The sequence below is a fragment of the Abramis brama genome (assembly GCF_963993115.1).
Source record: "Abramis brama genome assembly, chromosome: 6".
Classification (NCBI taxonomy): Eukaryota; Metazoa; Chordata; class Actinopteri; order Cypriniformes; family Leuciscidae; genus Abramis; species Abramis brama.
The window spans coordinates 35,132,004-35,157,333 of NC_139968.1; the positions used below are offsets into that span (position 1 = coordinate 35,132,004).

General features: G+C 35.0%; 1 protein-coding gene across 4 annotated transcripts; it reads left to right on the forward strand.

Annotated features, from left to right (window-relative positions):
- Positions 1-278: 278 nt before the first annotated feature.
- Positions 279-24,000, forward strand: LOC311084655 (uncharacterized protein). Of its 4 annotated transcripts, XM_084116838.1 has the most exons (10): positions 279-574; positions 1,459-1,658; positions 1,833-1,908; positions 4,836-4,905; positions 8,792-8,860; positions 10,720-10,893; positions 20,755-21,090; positions 21,693-22,028; positions 22,368-22,501; positions 23,013-24,000. In XM_084116838.1, the coding sequence occupies exons 7-10, from the start codon at positions 20,796-20,798 to the stop codon at positions 23,055-23,057; spliced, it is 810 nt and encodes a 269-aa protein (XP_083972964.1). In that variant the 5' UTR covers positions 279-574; positions 1,459-1,658; positions 1,833-1,908; positions 4,836-4,905; positions 8,792-8,860; positions 10,720-10,893; positions 20,755-20,795; the 3' UTR covers positions 23,058-24,000. The 4 variants fall into 4 exon arrangements, with proteins under 4 accessions (XP_083972964.1, XP_083972966.1, XP_083972965.1 ...); XM_084116840.1 differs by lacking the exon at positions 8,792-8,860; XM_084116839.1 differs by lacking the exon at positions 8,792-8,860 and having other exon boundaries at positions 10,723-10,893.
- The last annotated feature ends 1,330 nt before the right edge of the window (positions 24,001-25,330 follow it).

Genomic DNA, 25,330 nt, shown 5'->3' on the forward strand with positions numbered 1-25,330 from the left:
TATGATTCAAAACATGTGCCGAATGGATGCATTTTGAGGCCCCAGTAAAGAAAAAAATTTGCTATTTACATTGATATCAATGTGATGTCAATATGACATCAACTGAACGCCTATAACACGACGTTGATTTGACGTCAACTTAGGGCTGGGCGATAAAACGATAACGATAATTATCGCGATATAGTTTTTCTCGATAAAACGATATCAAGAGGTCGATAAATGTTCGATAATGTTTATGCGCCAAAAGCGGAACGAAACTCATTTGAACCGCGCGCCACACGGACCATTTATCCGCTCGGTTCAAAGTCCAAATGGCAGTGCGAGGCTCCGCGAGCGCGAGCTCACTAAAGTTAGAGCAGATGCGTTTACTCTGATCGGTCTCGGTCACGAAATCCAGTGAGAAGCGCTTGAATTCAGCGAGGAACACAATGTCTCAGTGATTTAAACCAGCTTAAAGGCAGATGAAACAGCGCTGACAAACTGTGCGCAACGATACAGTCAGAAGGCTTTTCCGTCTACAAATTCCCACCACGGATTTACTGTTAGCCTAGTAATATTAACTGCACCATGAAATGTAGGATATACATATTGAATTGTATTATATCATTAATGTAGACAATGTATTAAAGGACTAATGGAATATAATTACAGTATTTAATAATGTATTTAGACTACTGTTTTTCATACAAATACCATAGAAACCATAAAGTTACATTTTGCCATGATAGTGAGGTGCTACAGGCTATGCCTGGTTTCATCTGTGGTTGTCATGATCTAAATGCATGATACTGGATGACCAATGGTTAAGTTTAATAAAACTCAAACAGTCAGAATATTACATTTTACCAAATAAAAATAAGCACATGCAGAAACTAATAAATTAATTGTCCAATAAATATATGTATTTTGTTAAGGAAAAATGACAAATGTTTGAATGTTCTACCTCAGATTTGTGAAGTTTCACCTGTTTGGCAAGTGTTTGTCATGATATGTTCTGACAATAAAGAGTAGTTTAAAACCACAGTTAACGCTCTGGTTTCTACAACTTAAAGCAAAAATCTGCCTTTAAACTTTAAAGAAATAAAGATTTGACTTTTATCGTGATAATTATCGATATCGACTGATATAAAAAAAAATTATCGTGATATTTTTTTTTTGGCCATATCGCCCAGCCCTACGTCAACTCAATGTCAAACATGTTGGCCCATATACCTACATAATCAATTTCAGTATGGAATAAACCTAATATTTTCACCAATTAACCACTAGAAGGACTTGATGTATAATCTGACTTTGAAATTATGTTTTGCAGCATCTTGATCAAATTTTGTCTAATATTTGACGTCAAATTGACATCAAGGTGCCCGCTGGGTTGTCTTCCGCGTGAGCTGTAAATCTGACTTCATGTCACTTTTTAGGAGTTGGAAAAGGATTTTAATTTTATTTTATTTTTTTCAGCAGTGTGTAAAATGATTCAGTCCTGTGCTCCAGACCTGAATGAAGATGAATCAGGTGAAAAGTCTCTCTGACGCACATTGAAGGAGGGAACCGAGACATCAAACCAGAAGATCACAGAGACTGAGAAAAGCATGTGGGCTCTTTGACTAGTAAACAACCACTCAGAGGAGTCAGAGCACCCTAGATTGCCTACTAAACAGGTAACATCCAACAGAACATTGTACTAACACATATTTGCTAATAGGCGTATTAATTTATCTAATAAAATAAAAATAAAAACAAGTTGTCATGTATCAGGATTAAGTATCATGTATCAAGTATCATCACTTCACCCACACCTGTGTTTTGTTCCCTGACTCGTCATCATCCTACAGAACTGGAGCAGGAGTGGATATCTTGAGCCGACCTCATCACTGCATCTGGACTTTACCACTATCAAGGAAACTTAAGGTGAGATTTTCTATCTAATTAGAAAGATAGATTAGATAGATACTATCTATCTAATATCTCACTATAATTTTCAAACTTTATGTTTCAGGACCACTGTTATGCAACAAAAAAAAAAAAAAAAAAAATCAAGATTGTTAGCAGCATTTAGTTAATTTCGTCAAAAATAATGAAACCAAAATAAATGAACAACCATCAAACATAAATAATAAATTGTAAGTCATACATTGCATTTATCCTTAAAATGACCCAGACACTGGCAGAAAAAATCAGGATATGACCCCTATAAGGGAAAAAAGTTATCAAGAATAGTTCTGCTTAGAGAGAACTGATGCTAGATCTAGAAATAACTTCTGAAACTGCACTCTCAGAAATAAAGGTACAAGTGGTCGATGTGGTGGTACCTTTTCAAACATTTAGATACTAATATGTACCTTTTTTCGAGAGTGTCGCACTGCTTTTCTGCGGGATCGCTGCATGATATAGATCATCATGCACACAAAGTACAGTATATGATATTTTCATTTTTCACAGTAATATCACTGTTTTGCTAAACACCAGTGCTGAGTTCAGTATGTTGTAGTAAAACAGGTTTTCTGTAGAGCAGAAGTCGATGGTTTCATGTGAGCAGGAATGGAAAAAGTCCTTCAACCACAGGCTATTCACAGACACACTATTCACACCTCAGACAGAGACGGCCACAAACTGACATCAAACACACACGTCCATCAGCAGAAACACTCATGCACAAGCTGTCCATCCACCCAGAAGATCAAACCACATTTCTGTTCAGATGTGAATACATGAGACCACAGTGTTCATGAGTAATTGGCATCTATGTTTTAATGAGATTTACACAAATGGTCTCTTTTAAACTTTAAAAGTCAAACATGAAATGCTCCAATGACCCATGAAGTTTTTAATAACCATTTTTTTTAGTCTTTAATTATTATACTTTAAACTTTGATCCTGCTCTACGTCTGCTGGGATGTCCTGATACAATATGGTGATTCTCACCAAAAACTCAACCATAGACTCAGGTGCTTTCACACTGGGCTTGATTGCTTCTTTCACACTCAACTTGATTCTATCGAACCCTGGTGCGTTTGCTTGCATCTTACATTATCGCAAACGTGCACGGCGTATGATAGAAAACAGAACTTATTTATTAACTTATTAATTTATTAATTTGGTGCTAGTATGCACAGCTGAGTAAACAACACAGGACTCTTTTAAGGAGACACTGGATTTGTGCAAGCTCACTCTTGCTCGTATCCAAGCTAAATCATCAACACTATCATCCCTTACATGTGTTTTATTTAACTAAATACATCATAATCACTACTTTACTTCCTGAACAAGTGTGTAGCCTACCCGAGTCCATGTTGCTTTCACATTCATGCGAACCGCAGCACGGTTCGAGTGCACCCGAATTCAGATCATCTCCTCCAGGTAGTCTTGGGTTCGGTAACCCGCGCACACCCAGGTCCGCATGACAGCGTTCACATTAGCGATTTTTCATGCGAACCGTGCCCCGTTCCTAACTAAAGTGCCAGTGGGAAAGCACCCTAAGGTTGTCACAGTTGGGTCTTGTACTGAGAAAAAGATTGAAGTTTGTTCATCTTCTCATTGTGATTGGTGCATAATCCACATGATCCTTCTCTTTTACTTTCTGTAAAACACACAAAACAATATAGTTATTGTATATAATTCTTTTCTGAGGAAATTACATGAAACAACATCTTTTATATCAGTGGTTCTCAACCGGTTATGCTAACATGTTTATCTGATACAAGAACTTAAAATTAAGTTGAACAAATTAGTAATAATTAGTTTATATTAGCTCTTAGTCTTGTCCTAAGCCTATGTTTGTATACAAACCATTAATTGTTTTCCTCAGTATAATTACATTCATTGGAAATATTACAGATCCTTTATAGATGAAGTTTAGAGGTCCTGCAGTCTTTCAGTGTTTCTCAGTTGCTTTAAATATGTATTACATTTCAGATTACTAATTGCTTATTAAAAATGTAATCTGTGATGTGATCCAAACAACACAATAGGAAAATAACAAAAGTCTTTCTTGCATTGATAATCTTATGGCTTTTATTAAACATCTGATTTGGTGCTGTTGTGTTTGATGGATCATTATACAGTCAAAAACACAATTTGCACACACTGATCTCCATCTGACTCACTGCTGAAATAATACAGAGAAACATAACATAACTTAATAATACATTTTCTTACCGTTTTCTGTGCGTTTCTTTTGTAGAACGCTGGTTCTGCGTAAGTGATCTCGTCTTCACGAGTCTCGACTGTTTCAACAATAATAGATGCATTAAAACAACAAAACTCAATACTAATTAGATCTGATTCTTTACAACATATGTGTTATTAATAATATTATGGCTGTCAATGTTAAAGCACACATTTCATTAAATGTTTAACACTGCCATTTTTTTACACATAATTTATAAATCAAACCCAGGCAGGAAATTTAAGTCAAATGCATTCTTTGATTGGTGAAATTGATGCTCAACAAGTTGAACAAAAGTAATCAATAACATATTTTAACTTTAGCACCAGCTGCATATTTACACGTGTAAAATTATGTCCATAAAGTGGAGAAAGCTTTTGTATTTTTAATGTTTTGGTGCAATTTGAGAAATTAAGAATCTGTTGCTGTTGTTGTGTTGTTGTTTTTTTAAACACTAACTACACATATTATTTTGGTTTATTTTCATATCAATAATCACAAAGGTGTTAACTACAAAATGATGACAATTATTATTTTAAAATTATATTTATGGCTATCAGTTGACTAAATATATTTAAAGTATATTTTAGAGTATAAAGTTTTGTTTATTATAATGTTTAAAAGCAGTAAACACTTGCCTTCTCTGGCTATTTTTCTACATTTCTTGCAGATCCAGAAGATCCCGAATCCAGCAACAATCATCAGAGATCCAGCAGAGATCAACACTATGTACAATAACGGTAGGCCTTGATCTGTAATGGACAAAATTAACTATTAGTGTGAGTGAATCTGTCCGTCTGATCTACAACAAACACTACCAAACATCAACACTAATAACATGAAAGAACAGTTTAGTTAATTAACACATACTGTATATCATCAGTGCTGTGGTACCTGCACATGTGTGACAGAGTGTGTTGATGTCCAGATGTGTGGTCTGGTTGCTGATGGGATTGTTCAGCACACAGCTGTAGGTGTTTTTATCCTGATATTCCACCTCCAGAGGTAGAGAGAGACTGATGCTGAGATCACACACACTGATGCTGGACAATACACTGATTCCTGCGTACCAGGAGAGAGTCGCATCACTCACATTCAACACTGATGAACACACCAATGAACAATTTGATGAAGATGATGATGATGAAGAACATTGTGAAGAGTTACTGATGACAGGAACAGGCAGACGAGCTGAGAAACTTGAGAGAATATAAGATAAATATGGGTAAATCTAAACCTCAATCTTATTTTGAGTGTGTTGACTGACAGTAAGTGTATCTCAAACTATAAAATATTTCAGTGTATAAATATTTAGTGAACAAACTCCATCGCACACCACGATTATCCATCGTGTATAGATATTTAAAAGAATATTCTGGGTTAGTTTTAAGTTAAGCTCAATCTTACGCAATTTTGACAATGTTGTTTGTCACAAAAATAATTTTCCATTTGTCCACCAGAAAAGCAAAAACTATGTTACAGTGAAGCACTGAATGGTGTGGAAGCTTGTTTCTGCCACAAAAAAAAAAAAAAAAAAAGTAAAATACTTTTGACTTTTTTCTCGCAATTACGAGTTTATATCTCCCAATTCTGAGAAAAATAATTCTGAATTGTGCTATTAAACGGGGCAATTACCATTTAATTTTTTATTAAGTGGTGGAAACAAGTTTTCATAGAATGGGGCCGATCTGTAAATGTTAAAATACTTACTGTTTCAATAGTACAGCCACATGATGTGAACAATGTGTGTTTTTACATGGTTTTAGTGTGAAAAATCACTATCACTATCAAAAATCGCTAACCTTTTGCTACGACAATACACCATAAACCGTAAAATGACTGTAAAAATGCTGAAGTGCTTCTGAAGTTTCCTGTATATCCTCCAAATATTGGCCTAATTCGTATAATTGCCTCACCGTAACCTCCAAATGAGGGATGAGTCAATTTTTCTTTGTGGTAATTGACACAATGCTACAAATGCTGTGGATTGAGTTTTACTTGTAAATGTGTAAAGGACGAGACAAATGATCTCTACTCACCACAGACAGAAACACTGAATGTTTTTGATGTCAGTTTCATTCCCCTTATCTCTAGTTGATAAACTCCAGTATGTTCAGTTCTAGTGTTTGTGATGGTCAGAGATCCAGTTTGATCGTCCAGCTTCAGTCTGTCTCTGAATCTCCCATCAGGAACATCATCATATGTGATGAAGACTTGGGTCTCAATGCTGATTTTAGCTATGAGAGACTTTTCAGCTCCATATTTCCACAGTATGTCTTCGTCTTCACGTATTTCAGTAACATCAGTGTTTAGCGTGACAGAATCTCCCTCCATCACTGACACTGACTGTATTTCATTTGTTTCGGCAGCAAACACACCTGGAGAACATGAACAGAAAAAGAACAGATTAAAGCTTTTGTTAGTTTACAAAGATTGAAATCAGTTTGTAACCTTTAACAGCAACAAAGACACAAAACAATATGAAAAAACAGACAAATTTGAGGGAATCAATAATGTGATCTTTAAAATGATTTGCTGTAGAGCAAAATAAAAATGATATGATAAATTGTTTACAGCTTGAAAGTTTAATTTCAATACATTCAGTATTCAATACATTTGTTATTATTGAATTCCCATTACGTTTGTAGTGTATGATTACTGCAGAAGAATTCAAAATCATTTAAATTATATTTTGAAAAAGTGCTGGGGAGGATTTGCATTTGTAATCATTGAAATCATGATTTCTAAAACAACCAGAGAGATTTGATCACAGTGGATGAAAATTATCGAATTTAAACCGCCGCAGAAGTTTATTACTCTGATATGTGAATAAACAACACAAATATGTTCATAACTTACCGATCAGACGGCAGAAGCATAAACTGAACAAAACAAACATGTGAAACATTTGCAGCTGTTCAGTGAAACGCCTGATCTAATAAGACTATCAATGAACGCACAACAGATCTTAACAAACACAAGCTTGTGAATCCTCCCCCGACAGAGTCTGACCCTCCTAATGCACACACACACACACACACACACACACACAGTACAGTGCCATTTCACGAGTTCACACTTTATGCGGATTTGGCGTGCTGTCCGGGGGGAGGCTCCGAGCTTTTTGTCCGAACCCAGAGTATTAATTATCTGAATGTGCTCCTCCTGAACTTTGTTAACAAAACATCATTTAAAAACTACATTTCATGGTAAAATAGAGAGTAACTCATGATTTAAAATTGTTGTATATATTTATTCAGTTCTCAGTTATAGTGTATGGGGAAAAGTACAACTTTAAAACCGTGTATGATCTCATAGTTTACTGAAGTTCAGCTTCTGAGTCAAACTGAAACCTGCTGTGGGTTCTTTCTTTCTTTCTTTCTTTCTTTCTTTCTTTCTTTCTTTCTTTCTTTCTTTTTTGTGGTTTGATCAGATTATTTCTCTTGCTGGAAATAATTACTAAAACTACAGTAGCACTGCGTATGAAAGCATGTGTATAAGGTCATGAATATGTGGATTCCCTTGAATATCAATAGCCTTAATATTTCATATTTCACAGTAATATCACAGTTCAATTTCATATCATCTTTTAAGGTTTTCAGGGCTCTCTTTCACTTCTTTTGATGAGTATTTTGCGCACATGGTCTGAATTAAGAGTTAAACATGAAAATGCTCCAGTAGGACAGAACATTTACATAATAAGTTCTTGTGTTACAAACAATGCAAAGTCTGTTGAAGTTTTAGGAGATCATTTCATCAATCAATCTTTGAATATCTCACTTCAAACCCGTCAGAATGATCCGGCTGTTTGTCCGCTGGCATTTTCTGATTATTCTCAAAGGAAAACTAGAGGGAAAGACTCAATCCTGCTGAAAATGAATCATCTTCTCACGCTGACACATACTCCACAATACTCTCCTCTTCTGCTCTCTGTAAAACACATCACACAACATAAGATATTAAAAAATAATAATAATAATTAGGCTATATCTGTGTTAAAAAAAAAAATATATATATATATATATATATATATATATATATATATATATATAAATATATATAAAGAGTTTTATGAATGAATTTGTGTCTGAATACAGAAGAGTTTGAGTTTGTTCCTCCCTTTAAAAGTTAATGTGTTTGTTTATTGTTCTTTCTTTTGCACAACTAAATGATTAGTTGTATTTTATTCACATTTCCCTGCTGTCTGCAACACTTTTAGAACATTTTATTTATTTATTTTAATATTAAAAGATATTTTAGTGTTTCTCAGTTGCTTTAAAAATGTATTCCAGTACAAATTACCAATTATTTGCTAAAAATATAATATGTAATGTGATCAATCACAATATGAAAGTAACAATCTGACTCCTTTAATTTAACTCTGTGTTACATCAAAGCCAGAAGACAATAAATCAACTATTACTTTTACTCAAATATCAAAAATATATTTAGGATTTATATTTAGCTTCTTTTGGAACTACATTGAAGAAATAAAATATCTGATGCGTGATGATGATTATAGAAACACAATCACACACTGATCTCCATCTGACTCACTGCTGAATGATACAAACACACACAACAGAAACTAATGATCTTACCAATGTTTGTGTGTTTCTTTCATAGAACGATGGATGAAGTAACATAACAACAGAAGTTTTCTCATCTTCACGAAACTGAACTGTTTGAACAAAAGTTAATACAAAATATTATTTTATTTTTTTTTATATACCATGGGCTGTTTAAATACTCGATTCTGATTGGCTGGAAGGTTTGCAGTAAAACCGTTTAATGCACAGGTAGTTCCAGTCAGTTTGATTACAGTTCAAAATTAATCCGCTACATTGGTAACCTTAGTAACACAGTTACACTTGCAAGCAGAGTGAGAGACATATGAAAACGTTTATTTAGGCTAAATGGATGATTTTTGCATATCGTTTAATTTGTATGGTGAATATGGCAATTTTGAGAAATGGGCCCAGGCACAAGACGAAATAGAAGACGAAATAGAAGACTTGGAGAAGACGTTGAATGACAAAAAGCATCATTAAGTTAGCTATATGCTTAAGCAAAGAGGGGACTGTAAGTTAGCTGCTAGACTTTAAAGAAGAGACGCACACAGGTAACTCGCGCACGCATTTCTCTCTCTCTCTCTCTCTCTCTCTCTCTCTCTCTCTCTCTCTCTCTCTCTCAGTTCTCTGTCTCTCTCTTTTAATAATGAATTTAAATAAATATGATAATTCAGTCAAATAAAAGTAATCCGATGTCTCTACTTTATTTGAAGCGGACGGAGTGCTGGAACTAACGAGCCGTAACTTAAGAAAATAACCGTCATTTTTACACGTCTGTTAAAAAATTACACTGTAAACATCAGTTACAGCTTTAACTTGTTTTTAACTTGGCAAATAACCAAGGTATAAGCGGGAACAATTAAAGGATTTTACTGCACGACGTAGAGGCGAAGAACCACCCGACGCGAAGCGGAATGTAAAAAATAGGTCGTGCATTAAAATCCTTTAATGCATGGCTAGCCGTGGATTATCCCTTACTTACAACGTGTTTTTTAGGGCTGTCAAAGTTTTTTTTAAGTCGACTATAATAATAATCATTAAAGGAATAGTTCTCTTTAAAATGAAAATCTGTCATCATATACTCACCCTCATGTTGTTTCAAACCTGTATGAATTTCTTTCTTCTGCTGAACAGAAAGGAAGATATTTAGAAGAATGTCAGTAACCAGACAGTTTCTGGGTCCCATTGACTTCCATAGTAGGAAAAAAATATACTGTGGAAGTCAATGAGACCAGAAACTGTCTGGTTACTGACATTCTTCTAAATATCTTCCTTTTTTGTTTAGCAGAAGAAAGAAATTCATACAGGTTTGAAACAACATGAGGGTGAGTAAATGATGAAAGAATTTTCATTTTAAAGTGAACTATTCCTTTAAGTTGTCTTGAAAAAGCCAACTTACTGATATTGTACTCAAGCTTATTATTATTCTCCTTAGACTAAATTTTCAATTGCTAGACTCCACCAAACTTGGCTCAGACCTTCAGACTGTTCTGGCTCGAGTTGCTATATATTTTCAGGCTTACAGTTTTCCTAAAAATTTCAACTAAAACTCAGGAATATCCCATTGTATTTCATTGCAGAATGCTCAAATTGAGCCAAGGCTGCGGTGGCCCAGTAGTGCACAACACAAAAACTCAAATCTAAACTCTCTGAAGCCTGGACTCAATTAAACTACCATTCTATGTACTAATAAACATATCTATCTATCTATCTATCTATCTATCTATCTATCTATCTATTAGTTATCTATCTTTCTAACTAATCTTTTTCTTTCTTTCTAACTATTCTTTCTTTCTAACTAATCTATCTATCAAACTTTAAACTACGTTAAACTTTTTCAAACTCAGTGGTCCGGCTTTCTCAAGCCAACTTAAAGTTTGTCTCAACAAACTTTTTTTCTAGTTATTATTGTTATTTGTTATAACACTTGTTAAAAGCAGCAGGGAACACTTGCCTTTTGAGTCAGTTTTTCTGTGCTTCCAGAAGATCCCGAATCCTGCAACAATCATCAGAGATCCAGCAGAAATCAACACTATCAGAGACACTGGAGGAACTAGTGGAACTGGAGGAACTGAAGGAGAGAGTGTGTCTGGTGCTGTAATGATAAAGAAAGAAGTGAACGCATCAGTCTGATCTTCAACAGAAGACAGAGATCAGGTCAGTAAACACACACATATATCATCAGTGCTGTGGTACCTGCACATGTGTGACAGAGTGTGTTGATGTCCAGATGTGTGGTCTGGTTGCTGATGGGATTGTTCAGCACACAGCTGTAGGTGTTTTTATCCTGATATTCCACCTCCAGAGGTAGAGAGAGACTGATGCTGAGATCACACACACTGATGCTGGACAATACACTGATTCCTGCGTACCAGGAGAGAGTTGCATCACACACATTCAACACTGATGAACACACCAGTGAACATGATGATGATGATGATGAACAGTTTCTGCTGATGACAGGAACAGGCAGACGAGCTGGAAAATCTAAGAAAAAAGAGCTGGAAATCATTAGAGCATAAAAAGGAATATGGATAAACTTTATACAAAAATGCTTCGTTTAATGCGCTGAGTGAATGTTTAATACTAAGTGTGTTTGTCATCTCACACAGTGAAATTTTAAATATTTTAAAATGTTAATAGTTTCAGTAAAATAAAAAAAAGAATATCTGAACATTTAGACAAATGATCTCTACTCACCATAGACAGAAACACTGAATGATTTTAATGTCAGTCTTGCTCCATTTATCAGTAGTTCATAATCTCCAGCATGTTCAGTTGTGGTCTTAATGATGATCAGAGATCCAGTTTGATTGTCCAGCTTCAGTCTGTCTCTGAATCTCCCATCAGGACCATCATATGTGGAGAAGATTTGCTTCTCTTTGCTGATTTTAGCTATCAGAGAGTTTTCAGCTCCAAATGTCCACAGTATGGTGTCGTCTTCATGTATTTCAGTAACATCAGTGTTTAGCCTGACAGAATCTCCCTCCATCACTGACACTGAATCACCAAACACACCTGGAGAACAAACAGATGTTATGCTGATTGATGTTTCTGATGGTTTACAAAGCCTGAAATCAGCTGTATATTTTATCATTTAAAATGTAAAATTAAGAACATTCAGAAAAGCAGCAAAAACACAAAACGGACAGACAAGCACTTAGCACTGGTTGGATCACTTAACTTTTGCACCAATAAGGATTAAATTAAATGTATATCTTATAGCTGTATATCACTGCAAGTGTAAAATGTCAACTGTATTTATAAACTGCTACTGTAACAGAGAGACCGAGATCAAGCAGACAGAGAAAACATTGCAGAAGCGCTTACGAATTGCCTGAAAATATTTTTAAATGAATGGAGTAATATGGAAGCATCTTTTCTGAAAATAGGAGAGATGATAGCTTGCTACTTTTCTTATGCAATAATTATTGTTATTATAATTAATTTTATAAATGTCAATTTTAAACAAGCACATGACCTAACAAGTAATAAATATTCCAGGCTATTTAATACGCTAAAAACATAAATGCATTATTCTAGATATGAACTCAAAGCAGACAGGTTTCCAAAAACAGCAACAACTTTTGTCATGCGACTTCATTAATTAATACAATTAAAAAACAGGTTCAAAGTTAATCTTAATGAACACCAGTGTGTGGTGTAAATCTCCTTTCTTCAAAGTTTACAGTTTGGCACAACAGATTTATTAGCTAAAACATGATTTAAGATTAACTCTTATAGTGCAACACATCCTTAATCTTTAGTTTGTTTTAGAGGAAAACCTTTGTATAAAGTTACATAATTTACTAACAATAAATACATTATAATCATTACAGATTGAAAGTACAAGTTTAATTGTGCTGCATATTTCCGTGAATATTCCGTGAAAAAAAAAATTGAAAGCTACTCAATAATGTTCTTGCTATTTTTTTCTGAGCCTCCAGAGCACAAACAGAGACATTTCACTGTAAAAAATTTCTAACCTCTCCAAGTCAAAATTTTCTAGCGACTGGTTACATCTAAATTTTTTAATTGGCCCAAGTGAAATTCTTGTTGCAATAGTCTGTTAACATTGGCTCAATGAGAAATAATATGTCAGACTAATTGAAAAATTTATCAGTCACTAGAAATTTTTGACTTGGGGATGTAATTTTTTTTTACAGTGTTGCATTCACCATTATTTTCTATGACTTTTAACATTTTATTTCAGTTTAAAATTCTAAACAGAGACTGAATTTAAAGATAGTAGATTTCACAATAGTCATGATTCATCAGATTCACATGATAGACAGCAGATGAAACAAGTAATAAAAACTCAGTGAGTGTTTTAGCGCAATTTTCTCACCTCATGGGATCACAACACTAAGAGATAGTAAATCTTTTCCTGGATTTTTTTTGTGCGTTCCCGAGATTAGACCTTCCTTAACATAATGCCGAAAACCCGAAGTCTCTAAGTGGTCTGGTTGAGGAGTAGATAGAAGTGCAAGATTGGTGCGCACAGACGCACAGAACAGAAATCATGAGTTAACAAGCGCAATTTTGTCCGGTGGAAAATTGCGCTAAAAACCCCTCAAAAATAAGACATGAAAATTATTTATAACTCACCAATCAGATTACACCACCATGACCAGAAAACAAACATGTGAAACATTTCCTTCAGTTATTCAGTGTCCGCTAAATACCTGCTAAACATACAGCAGAAGTGTTATGTATTCTGTGAATCCTCCCACGACACAGTGTGACCCTCCTAGTTTCACAACCCCGCATTTGCACAATATACTATACTAGTTCATCTTGCTGTTAAAAGACTTTAACTGTTCTTAATGGGTGAAATATTCCTTATTTTTGTCAGTGAACTTGCTTTTTGTAAGATACTCTCAGAAAAAAGGCACAAAAGCTTTAACTGGGGTGGCACCCTTTCAAAAGGTACCTTATTAACCCCTTAACTTAAAACTGAAAATTCTGTCATCATTTACTCACCCTCAAGTTGTTTCAAAGCTGTATGAATTTCTTTCTTCTGCTGAACTCAAAATAAGATATTTTGAAGAATGCTGGTAACCAGACAGTTGACCCCATTGACTTCCATAGTATTTTTTTTTTTCCATACTATGGAAGTCAATGGGGTACATAAACTGTCAGATTTTTAAGCGAACTATTCCTTTAAGGGCACATATTAGTATCGTAAATGTACATATAAGTGCCTAAAGTGTACAGGTACATATTACGGACATGGTACATATTAGTACCTTTTGCAAAGGTACGGCCCCAGTGACAGCTTCTGTGCATTTTTGTATATTTTCTGACAGTGTAGTGCCTGACTATGTTAAATGGATAAAAGTAATTGTGTGTTGTGGATTTTTGGATTAACTACATTTCATGGTACAACCGCATTTCCAGAAAAGTTGGGACATTTGTAAAAAAGTCAAGAGTCTGTGATTGTTCATTCTACTTCCTTCTTTAATTGATGAAAAGTCGATTAAGTACAAATTACAAAGAAATTATTTCTAAGAAAAGAAGTCCAATGTTTTCACTGACCAACTTATATGTATTTTGTAAATATAAACAAATTTTGATTTTGATGGCTGCACACACTTCAAATAAAGTTAGGACAGATGCAAAATGAAAGAGAAAAGATTATAGAACATCCGTGTTAAACTGTTTTGAGACAGCCCACAATAAGTAGGTGAACTGGTAGCTGAGGGTACTGTAACCGTATTTGGGTATAAAAAGAAGCATCCGCAAAAGATGGATCATGGTTCACCACTTTGTGCCAAATATCATGAGAGAATTCTCTAACAATTCAAAAATCACATTTCTCGATGCAGGATTACATTTTTTTTTTTTTTTTTTGATATTTCACCATCTTCCATACATAATACTGTGAAAAGATTCAGGGAATCCAGAGAAATCTCAGTCCGTGTAGTGTAAGGCATGAGGACCTCTGTTGAATGTGTGTGACTTTTGACCCCTGATCTGTTAATGCATCAAGAAATGCAACTTGAATCTCTGTTACTCAAGGAAAGGTGACTGACAGTGGTAAACTTGCATCTGTCCTAACTTTTTTTGCATTTTACGAAATGTCCCAATTTTTCTGGAAATGCCAGAAAGCCTAACTCTAGTAATTTTAAAATCATGTATATTTTTTTTTACCATTTTTAGGGAATGGACAAACCCAAAGTAGATAGATAAAATCATCTGCCACTTCACAGTGCAGTTTTACTGAAGTTCATCTTCTGAGTCAGACTGAAACTGCTGCGGTCGGTTTTCTACAGAAATGTGGTTTTGTCTGTTGGTGGAGAATGTGTTTTCAGTGCATGAGTGTTTAGTTTGTAGGTGAAGTGCTTCTTCCTGTCCTGATACTATTTTACTATTTTCAGATTTTAGACACTTAACAAACAAGATGAGCAACTGTTTGACACAGAGGGAGAGAAACAGTAACACAATTATCACATTTAACTGTTCAACAGTTTAGAATGCGTTTCTTTTTCTTTTCTTTCAAATTTCCACCTGTAAAAAAAAAAAAAAAACAGTCTGCCAGAGCTTGGTTGGAGGTAGAGTTGGTCTATTTTCAAAGTTGTATATATCAAATTGGTTATGTAAAAAAAACAAAAACACCCTGTGACACAGGTGCTCAGATAAACCCCAGACACTAAAACTATATTTACACACAGAATAAACAAGACACCAGTCAGTGTGGGCGGCGTCAGATGTTCGATTACATTATATCACTGCTCATATACTTTGAACTTCGTCTACCCCTAAAAATGAAAAATGAAAAAAGAACTTCGCTTGAAATATATCAGGGCCTTTAGTCCTTTTGGTGTGTTCAAGAGACGCAGCCGATGAGAGGCAACAACACAGTCAGCTTTCCACGCCACTAGTTCTTGTTGTGTCACGACCTTTAAACAACAGTATTCATAAATAAGTTGAAAAATAAACAAATACTTTGACTAAAATGTATGTATGACTATATAAATAACACATGTACACAAATTCTTGGTCCAAACTCTTACACAACTATCCCTGGCTGTTATTTCTTCTTCTAAATCAGTCGTGTCACTGTTAACTGAAGTACCTCTCTCTGTTTTAGATCATGTCTTTCTGTTCTTCCTCTTTTCTGCTTCAGTTGGGATCTCAGTGTTAAAGTACAAACACCACAAAATCATGCTATTGCTCGACAGATCTGTGCTAACCGCTCTCAGTGTTTTAATGTTGCCATGGAGGCTCAATGTTTACACTTTTGAGGGAGATAAACCAGAGTAAGAGAATGTGTTAACATAAAAAAAAAATGTTCCCCTTTAAGACATAAGAGGGTAATGTACTGAATTAAGCCTGTACTGCTGATATTAGTAATGTCTCATTTTTATTATGAATTACTATCCTGAAGTTTTTCTGGTCAACCGTTTTGGACAACAATTCCTATTGATTGATTGATCAGAATATTTTTCCCCCCTTTTCACTAGATTTCCTGTTTTCACTTTTTTTTTCTTCTTTCATTCATGCAGGCCATTTATCTGAATATCTTTTTGTAGTTCTGAATTCAGTGCAAAAGTATCTAAAGGGTCAGAATTGCATTTGTATTACAGTTACAATCCTGCCTAGCATCTATTCCCCTATTTACATTTTTCTATTCAAATCATCTATTCTCTCTGTGGAGTTAAGCATCAGATGCCGTGGGTTATATGTGATGAATTGACTGATAAAAATATCCTTCTTCCCCAATGTGGCTGTCACTTGACCTTGAGGCCACTCCAACACCAGGAGTTTTTGTTTATTCATTTGTTTATTGCCTTTATAATGATCTACATTTGGGTTGATGTAATTTGCGTGTGGCTTCCCTGTTTTATATTATGCTGAGTCTGGTGGTTTGTAACCCTACTCAAAGCCGACTTTATTCCTCTCCAAGTGAAGACAGAAACGAGTTCAAGGGGTAAAGAAGTTTTATCATTTTTATGTTTTTATTAACTCGGAGGTCAAGCTGAGCCTCGGGTTCAAGCCTCCTCCAAGGACAGCAAGCCAAGTTAGTTTACTATTAACCTTTAAGCTTGATTAGACAGGCTAACAGAACCGTGACATTACAAAGAAAGATGCTTCCTGGGAGAGTGTGTTAAAACACCTACCAGCAAAAGGAGACCTGACTTCTTCACCTGTTTGAGTTCTGCCTTCCTGACAGTTAGGAATAAGCAATGGGATACACAGCGAAAACCTATTTTGCATAGCGGCAGGTGCGTTCACTACACGTCATCACTCTTGAATTAGTGAAAGAACTGCATCTCCAGTGAAGCAGAAGAGCAACGCTTTTATGAATCAGAATCTGCATTCATTTTCTGAGGGAAAAAAGTTGAGAAAATGAAGTTTCTCTTTAATTTGCTCGCAGTGATCTTGTTTTTACTCGACAATGGTAAGACCTTTGCTTGTTACAATCTTTCTTCTGGTGTTTGTGTGAATGTAGACGCGGCTGGAGTGACGGAGGGATTCAGGTTATTGTTGGGATTATGGATCTGGTTACTTAAAACATTGCCTAAAGTCACAGAATTTGGTGTAACACCTGTTAACTGATCGCTCTCCAGACATGCTAAGCTCTATGATATTTTTAATAAGTTTTAATAATATATATAATAAGTTACACCTTGCAGAAAAATATCAATATCTGAAAAATATCAATAATTTAAAAAATAAATAAATGAGAGATCATAAATTAGGTTTTTTATTTAGCACTGCAACACGAAAAGTTTGCATACACTTAATTGGTTCTCACTATCATTACCTATATAGATGACCCATGACTGTTTATGAAAAGTCCCTGTTTGTGAGCAGTGCTGTTCTGCCCACACAGTTTTTCAGAAGAATTCACCAGCTCCTGCACATTCTTTGGTTTTCCAGCATCTTCTGCATAATTTAACCCTTTCCAGCATTGCTGTATGATTTTTGAGATCCATTTTTTTGTCACACGGATGACAACTGAGGGACTCAAACAGCTCCTGCCCTTTTTCAAAACGAATCAAAAGTGCACCTCTCAAACAAATACCAATGATAATATATTGTGGTCAATGAAACAAAATGAATTTGATTATAATTAACATGACAATGTGTACAAAATTAAAGTTGCATAAATTCACGTTTGTTTTTACGCATCTGTCAGTGTGAGGCGTCGTTGCCATAACGCGTTGTGTCACTTGCGTGCATCGTGCTTCGGACTTGACTGAATTAAGGGGTCTCCGTTTTTTCTGTCTAAACGATAATGCACTACTGTAAGCATAAGTAATCCACAGTCTGCTCGGAACCGATGCTCTTGAGCCAAATATGGTTATTCCAGTGATAGGCCTATATTAAAAATAAATAAACCAAATAAACAATTTTTTAACTTTTTTTTTTTTTTTTTTCAATAATCAAAGGTAGTGTGTCGGTTAAGTTAAAAATCAATATATAACATATTTTAAAATATTAGTTTGTAAATCGTTTGAAAATTACATGGACAAACGAATTTACATTTATGAAGCGATTTGTAGCGCATCGTTGAAACAATGAATGTTAATTGAGCACTGCACAAAAAAAATTTGCATTAATGGTAACTAAGTAGTATTTAAGTCATTTGTATTTATGTGGATTGATACACCATTTACCATTTGAAAACTATCATAGGTTAAATGAAGCCCAGGCACCACCAACAGGCCTATATAACACGCAAAATGGTGACGTGCATTTTAACGTTTTTGATAATTATGCAGAAATAGTTGGCTATATATTGCAGCAATATACATATTAGCAATATATATATATGTTAGTATGTACAGTACCCGGTCCAAAAATTGGACACATTACAATTTTTTATGATTATGTTTTTTAAAGAAGTCAAGCCTGCATTTATTTGATCAAAAATAGGCTACAGAAAAAAAAAAAAAAAAAAAAAAATTAAAATAATAGTTTTCTTCTTTAATATACTTTAAACTATAATTTATTTCTGTGATGCAAAATTTAATTTTCAGCATCATTACTCCAAAAGTGTCAACCTGTGATACTTTTTTCAGGATTCATTTTACAAGTTTTTACTATCACTTTTTATCAATTTAACACATCCTTGCTGAATAAAAGTATTCATTCATTATTTTTTATTTTTTTAAAGAAAGAAAGAAAATTACTGACCCCAAACTTCTAAAAGGTATGTTGGTACAAAAGATTTTTATTTTAAATAAATGCTGATTTTTTTTTTTTTTTTTTTTTTTTACTTTTTAAAGTCAGAATCCTGAAAAAGTATCAAAGGTTATATATATATATATATATATTGAATTATTCTAATAATTATTGAATTATTGAATAATTATTGAATTATTCATATATTCATTCAGTTAAGGCCTCATTATACTTCTGCGTCGGACCTACGCCGGAGCCTATACGCCGTAGGCAACGTGTTGGTTTTAATTTATACTTCTGTGTCGTTGTCCGCGTTGACGCGCACCTAGGGAGCATGTGAAACCCCGAGGGAGGGGTTCTGGCAGACCAATCACAGCGCTTGTGTCCGCGTAGAATTGACGCGTTGTTACATTTTTGGAGAGGTGCACGTCAGGGTACGCCGTAGGGTACGCGCGCTACACACAGCCTACGACGTAGCTACGGCGGCAGTTCGACGCAGAAGTATAAAACAGGCTTTAGTGTTGCAGCCAATCGCTGACGCGCTCAAACATAATTCCTCGAGTCCGTTTCATTCCATTGAAGTTTTTTATTGCATGTCGTGTGAATAATTGTACCTGAATTTCCAGTGGTTTTATTGTCCTACCGTACAGCAGGGAGGGTGATGGAGCTTTTAGTGAATAATCCAAAGCTTGTTACGGGATAAATGAGCGGTCAAAGAAAATATACGGCTGCACCTCGCTAGCCACGACAAATCACTTTAAAAAAACTGAGCTCCGTGTTAGATTGAACCCATAAAACAGGTGCTGCTGCAGTCACCTGTTTGCTGGTGGGCGGGTTCAGTAACGCACGCCTCCATGTTGCACTCATAGAAAAGCAAAACCAAAGCAATATTAAAGCAAGAAAATCTGAATATAAACAAATGTAACATAACCACACCAAACTATTGTTAACAAAACACATTATTATCATAATTCGACTCAAACCATAATAAAGAAAGCAAGTCTGGCTCCAACATATATATATATATATATGCTCATCAACGTTGCATTTATTTGATCAAAAATACAGAACAGTAATATTTTTAAATATTACCACAATTTAAAATAATGGTTTTCTATTTTAATATACATATATATATATATATATATATATATATATATATATATATATATATATATATATATAGTATTTAAAGGTGCCCTGATGTTGGGCGAAGTCACTTCTAGTTGACGTTTAAAGTATTGTCTAACAAAACGGAGGCTAACTCGACCCTCCCTCCTCCTCATCCGCACACTAACCGCCCACACCCCACCCCACCCCAAATCCTTGTTGTCGGTTATTGGCTGGAACAGTTTATGTTTCGTGGTGCGGGTGAGCCCAGTTTGTTTTTCTTGCTGTTTGTGGAGCCTGTGGTGTCTACAGATACCGTGTTTTTTACAGTGTGTTCAGGGGACAGTCAGCAAGCAGATAGTGAGGAGATGTTTGTAGTATGTGACAAAAAAAATGTTTTGGCCTAAAAAACGTGTGACATCGCTTAGAGCACCTTTAAGCAGTTTCATTAGAAATAAAAGTAAATCATTCTAAATTTGCAAATAAATTAAATAAAAATAATTATTTTTTTGTTATTTGCCAAAAGCCTATAATCATAAATTGTGACCAACCAACACTACAAAATAAAACTGCCCCACCAAGTTTTCAAAACCTGCGGGTTTCCAACCCTAATCAAACACACTTAAACACTCTTAAGGGTTAGAAAGCTACATGCAGGTGAGTTTTTATCAGGGTTGGAGTTTAGGCATATTGATTTTAATCCAAATCTTCATATGTAGAAAACAAAATCACAGCACTATTGAATATTTTGTATGACTTGTGTTTCTTCTCCAGGTGCCTCTGGTGTTGGATCAGATGGAGTGACAGTGTCAGTGATGGAGGGAGGTTCAGTCACTTTATACACTGGTGTTCAAACAAACCAACAAGAAGATATTAAATGGTATTTTAATGACACTCGTATAGCTCAAATCAATGGAGATCTCAGTGATAACTGTACAGATGTTCAGTGTAATGAAGAAGCTGAGAGATTCAGAGACAGACTGAAGCTGGATCATCAGACTGGATCTCTGACCATCATGAACACCAGAAACACAGACTCTGGAGTTTATACACTGAATATCACCAGCAGTAACAGCAGCAGTGACAAGATCTTCAATGTTTCTGTTCATGGTGAGTAGTTAATGAATGTTTAAATGCAGTTTAAATATGTTTAAAACACATTAATTGTTTATTGATTCTTTTACATTGATATTAAGAGTTATTTTCTTTGCCTGTATTAATTCACATACAGTATACAGATACTCTTTACAAACTTGCTGCAGTTTATATAATCTATAGTATCAGTATATATATCTCACTTTACACACAAGAACGATAACTAAGGATCTATGATGATAAATATATTAGCGTTCACAGGAAGCTTCAGTTAAGTTCAAATATAACCATGTGTTCTCTGGTCAATTTCTATTATTATTTGTTTAAATGAGGATTTGATATTGTTATGTCCCCTGCAGTTATTAAGGGGTATGGGGAATAACATTAACTGTCGGAGTTTGACTTCGACAAACAAAAACACAAAACGGCACCAGACGTAACAGATATAAAATAAGAATGTAAAATGAGTTTAAAAGCATAAACTTCCTTTTCAAAAAGAAAGTCAAGAAAGAGCTTGTGCAATCACATTCATGATCTCAGTTCTTTCAAGTTGTGGAGGGTTTGTTGTTGTTTTCATCAGCAAAAGATCCTCCAGCATCTGTTGGTTTGTGTTTCAGGTGTTTCTGCTGCTGAACGAGATGAAGTGAAGAGAAAGTCAGTGAATGAGGGAGAATCTGTTACTTTAGATTCTGGTGTGCTAAAAACCCCAAATGATTCAATGACGTGGCATTTTAATCATACTCGCTTAGCTAATATCACTGGAGATCAGAGTAAGATCTGTACAGATGTTCAGTGTAAAGAGAGATTCAGAGACAGACTGAAGCTGGATCATCAGACTGGATCTCTGACCATCACAGACACCAGAAACACAGACTCTGGAGAATATAAACTACTGATTGAGAACAGCAGCTTCAGCATCATTAGTATAAAGATATTCAATCTTACTGTCACTGGTGAGAATATAATTCAGACATTAAATGCATTTTCCTTTGAGGAATTTAAAGAATGGTTGAATATTTTTAAATAAACCCAATAACTGTTGGGTAGTGGACTGTTTAAAAAAGGGAGCTTTGACTCCATAAAACTTTGACTAATGTTATTAATATGAAAAATGCATATCAAAATATTTACTTGTGTGAACAGTGTTTCTTGTTGATCTCTCAGTGCTTTCAAGCTGTTTTAACTGCTGTTGCTGAAACGGATGGTGTCATTTATCAGTTAAATCATTATCATAAAGTATTGTTAAATTCCCGATGTATTATCATTCACTGTCTGTGAATATCTGTCTTTAGCTGTTCCAGATTCAGATTTATCTCCAGGAGCTGTAGCAGGAATAGTTGTTGCTGTTCTGCTGGTTTCTGCTGCTGTAACTGCTGCTGTGATTTACTATCGTCACCGCAGGCCCCATGCACCAGTACCACAGAGAGTAAGTATTACATACAGCTGATTTAACAAGAAATATGAGATTTACTGTGCAAAAATGCCTTTAAAAGAACAGTAGTATGAATATATTTTAATATTATAATTCTGTGTGTAGCAGAAACATACACTGAAAAATTATCTTTTTTTAACAGTACAGAAACAGATATTCACTAGTGAAACAACAAAACAATCAAAAACACTACAAACTCTCAAAAACACTAATAACTCCAAAATAAACAAAATGCAAAGTGTCTTTTATAAAACACCAATACAACAGTTTAAGCATTAAGCATAAGATGTCATATTGAAATCATAATACTTCAGGTTTAAATTACTGTAGTACAAAAGATGTGATGTATCTTATGACAGTGTTTTGCACAATATTTAGGAAATTTAAACCTCTGTACAAACAACAGGAAAAAAAAAACTAAATTCAGTCTGTTTGTGTTTGTTGTGTAGCTGAAACAGCAATCCTTCTCATCACTTTAACATTCTGTGAATCTGTTTTCTTACAGGAGGGGGATGATAACAATAGCTTAGCAAGTCTATCAGGTGCTTAGCAACAATAGCTTAGCAAGTATATCAGGTGGATCTGAATGACATTTGTAACCCTGACTTAATTTCAGGATTAATAATACGAATTGTATATAGTTTAAATCAATTATAACGTATAGTTATGATTGTTAACTGAAATATAATGTAAGAGGAAAAAAATAAATAAATAAATGTGGAAGAGGAATAATTCGAATAAGATGTATAATAGAATTGACCAATGAGAGAAGACTGAGAAACTCCGCCCTGCTGAGTCAGCAGAAGCAGCGCGATCTAATGAAGCTACAGAGAGGAGAGCAATAAGCTAGAGCAAGTATTCTATAAAAATAAGGAAATAGGTGTAAACTGTTGTTTTTGTCTAAAAACGGTTCGGATTTCATGAAGGGACAGTTGTGTTGAAAGAATCCAGTTAATTTTATGTTCGTGTGGATGTTAATCTTGAAGTATTATCGTCTGGAAATACTGGATGTGGTCAGGTTTTTTGAATTCATCGGAAAGTTCCAGTTCCGTTGATGGCGAGCCACCCAATCGAACGCTAGGAGAGGAAAGAGGACAACAGAGACATCAAGTTGGTTTTTCATTCTTTTCTTCAGGAAGGATGTTTTTCCTTTTTCTGAATGGAACTGTGAATTACAGATGCATCGTTGGATTTGTGATAAGTGACTGAACGAAATCTGATATCAGTGACTGATTGAACTGAGATTTGCTTTCAAGGAGTTTTCCTTGAGGAGAGGGTTATCTTATACACAGTGAATCTGGTATTACTAGGGTTAATTCACTGTGACGGTAACAGGTGACTGTTAACCAGTGATAACTGGGTGTATTTATTTTACATTGGAAAAATGTGATTTATTTGTTGTTTTTATTTTCCTATTGTTGATTTAATTGTTTTCTTTTAAAAAGGCCTACTTTTATTTGGGGAAATTATTCAAAGTAAAGTACTTACCGCATTATTGGCTCCTGTGTTCTTCAGTGGATATCCACTACCTCCAGTAGCCGTTCCTGTGATTTTCTGGTGCGTAATTGGTCCGTTTATATAAACATATAGCCCAAAGTGTAAATAATTTAAATGCTGTTTTGTTATTAGAGTCTGCTAACTAATTCAGACACTTAATTTTGAATTATAGAATTTATGTTACCCGCTACACATTCCTTTGAGGAGGAGGACACATACTTCAGATTCAGGCTCAGGCTGCCAGTAAAACAGTGCAACATAATGCATCCTTTTAATACTTTCATTGAAAGGAACACTGAAGAGAATTAGGAAATGGTTAAAGTTCCTAATTCATACCTCTCCGATCCTGTTTGCTCATTCCAGCTGGTTTGGACATGTCCCACCCGTCCCACCTGCCAAATTACGCCTATGGTGCTATAGACACGCATTTAGTGTGACCGGGTTGCGTCTCCAGATGGAGTATTTCAGGAATCCATTTTTCCATAAAGTTAACCACAACCAGACCCTCTGTCTTCTCTGGAAGGCCGATGATCCTCAAATTACGACATCGCCCTCTGTTTCCTGACCATCTAATCGCTCGGTTTGGGAAGCGATCGTCTTTTCAATCTCTATAGCTCGACTCTCAGTCCCAATAGCCGCATTTTCAAGAACTAGGATTCTTTGCTCCGCTTCTTTCACTCGGTTATTAGTACGCTGCACTTCTTTTGTAACATCCTGAATTTTCTCCAAAATCAGTTCTAGTTTAGAATCAATCATCCTTGCAATGTTAGCCTTCAAATATTCCACAACTTCACTTGTAAAGAGTTCCTAAACTTCCTACTAGTAAAGTAAAGATGATCAGCTGAAACTCTCGTCGCTCACGGAGTAATTGTCACGATTCCAGGATTTCACCAGTCGGTACCAATACCAGTCAAATTTCACCTATTACATACCAATTTAAATATCACATCCAAAAATCATTTGTTAGAATTATATATATATAAAAAAATGATTTAAAATCCAGCTTTTAATGTTGTTAATGTCTATGTGGTGTCTTTAATATGCTTTAAGAAAAACCATGTGTAAATTCATAAGTCGACACCATTGCTGAGTATTTTCTCCTTAAAACTGCGGTGAACCAAAGACAGTCTCAAAAACGCAGTTTGAAATCGCTGGTGCTTCTGACGTCACAAACTACCTTGTAACCAATCAGATCAATGCTCTGGCGGGCTTTAGCATATCATTAACAGCAAACTAGCAGGGAAGTCTCGAGAGATGACAGGTTATCCCAGTATATTTTTCTAATGATCGAAAAAATCTGATAGATTTAGCAATAGGGTGTATGAT

What these genes read in the sequence shown, in the direction of transcription:
- LOC311084655 (XM_084116837.1), top strand. Translation starts at nt 17,089, where the DNA reads ATGAAGTTTCTCTTTAATTTGCTCGCAGTGATCTTGTTTTTACTCGAC. An exon ending in CTTGTTTTTACTCGACAATG is followed by an intron (nt 17,141 to 20,754) that starts GTAAGACCTTTG and finishes TTTCTTCTCCAG; the next exon opens with GTGCCTCTGGTGTTGGATCA. An exon ending in ATGCACCAGTACCACAGAGA is followed by an intron (nt 22,502 to 23,012) that starts GTAAGTATTACA and finishes GTTTTCTTACAG; the next exon opens with GAGGGGGATGATAACAATAG.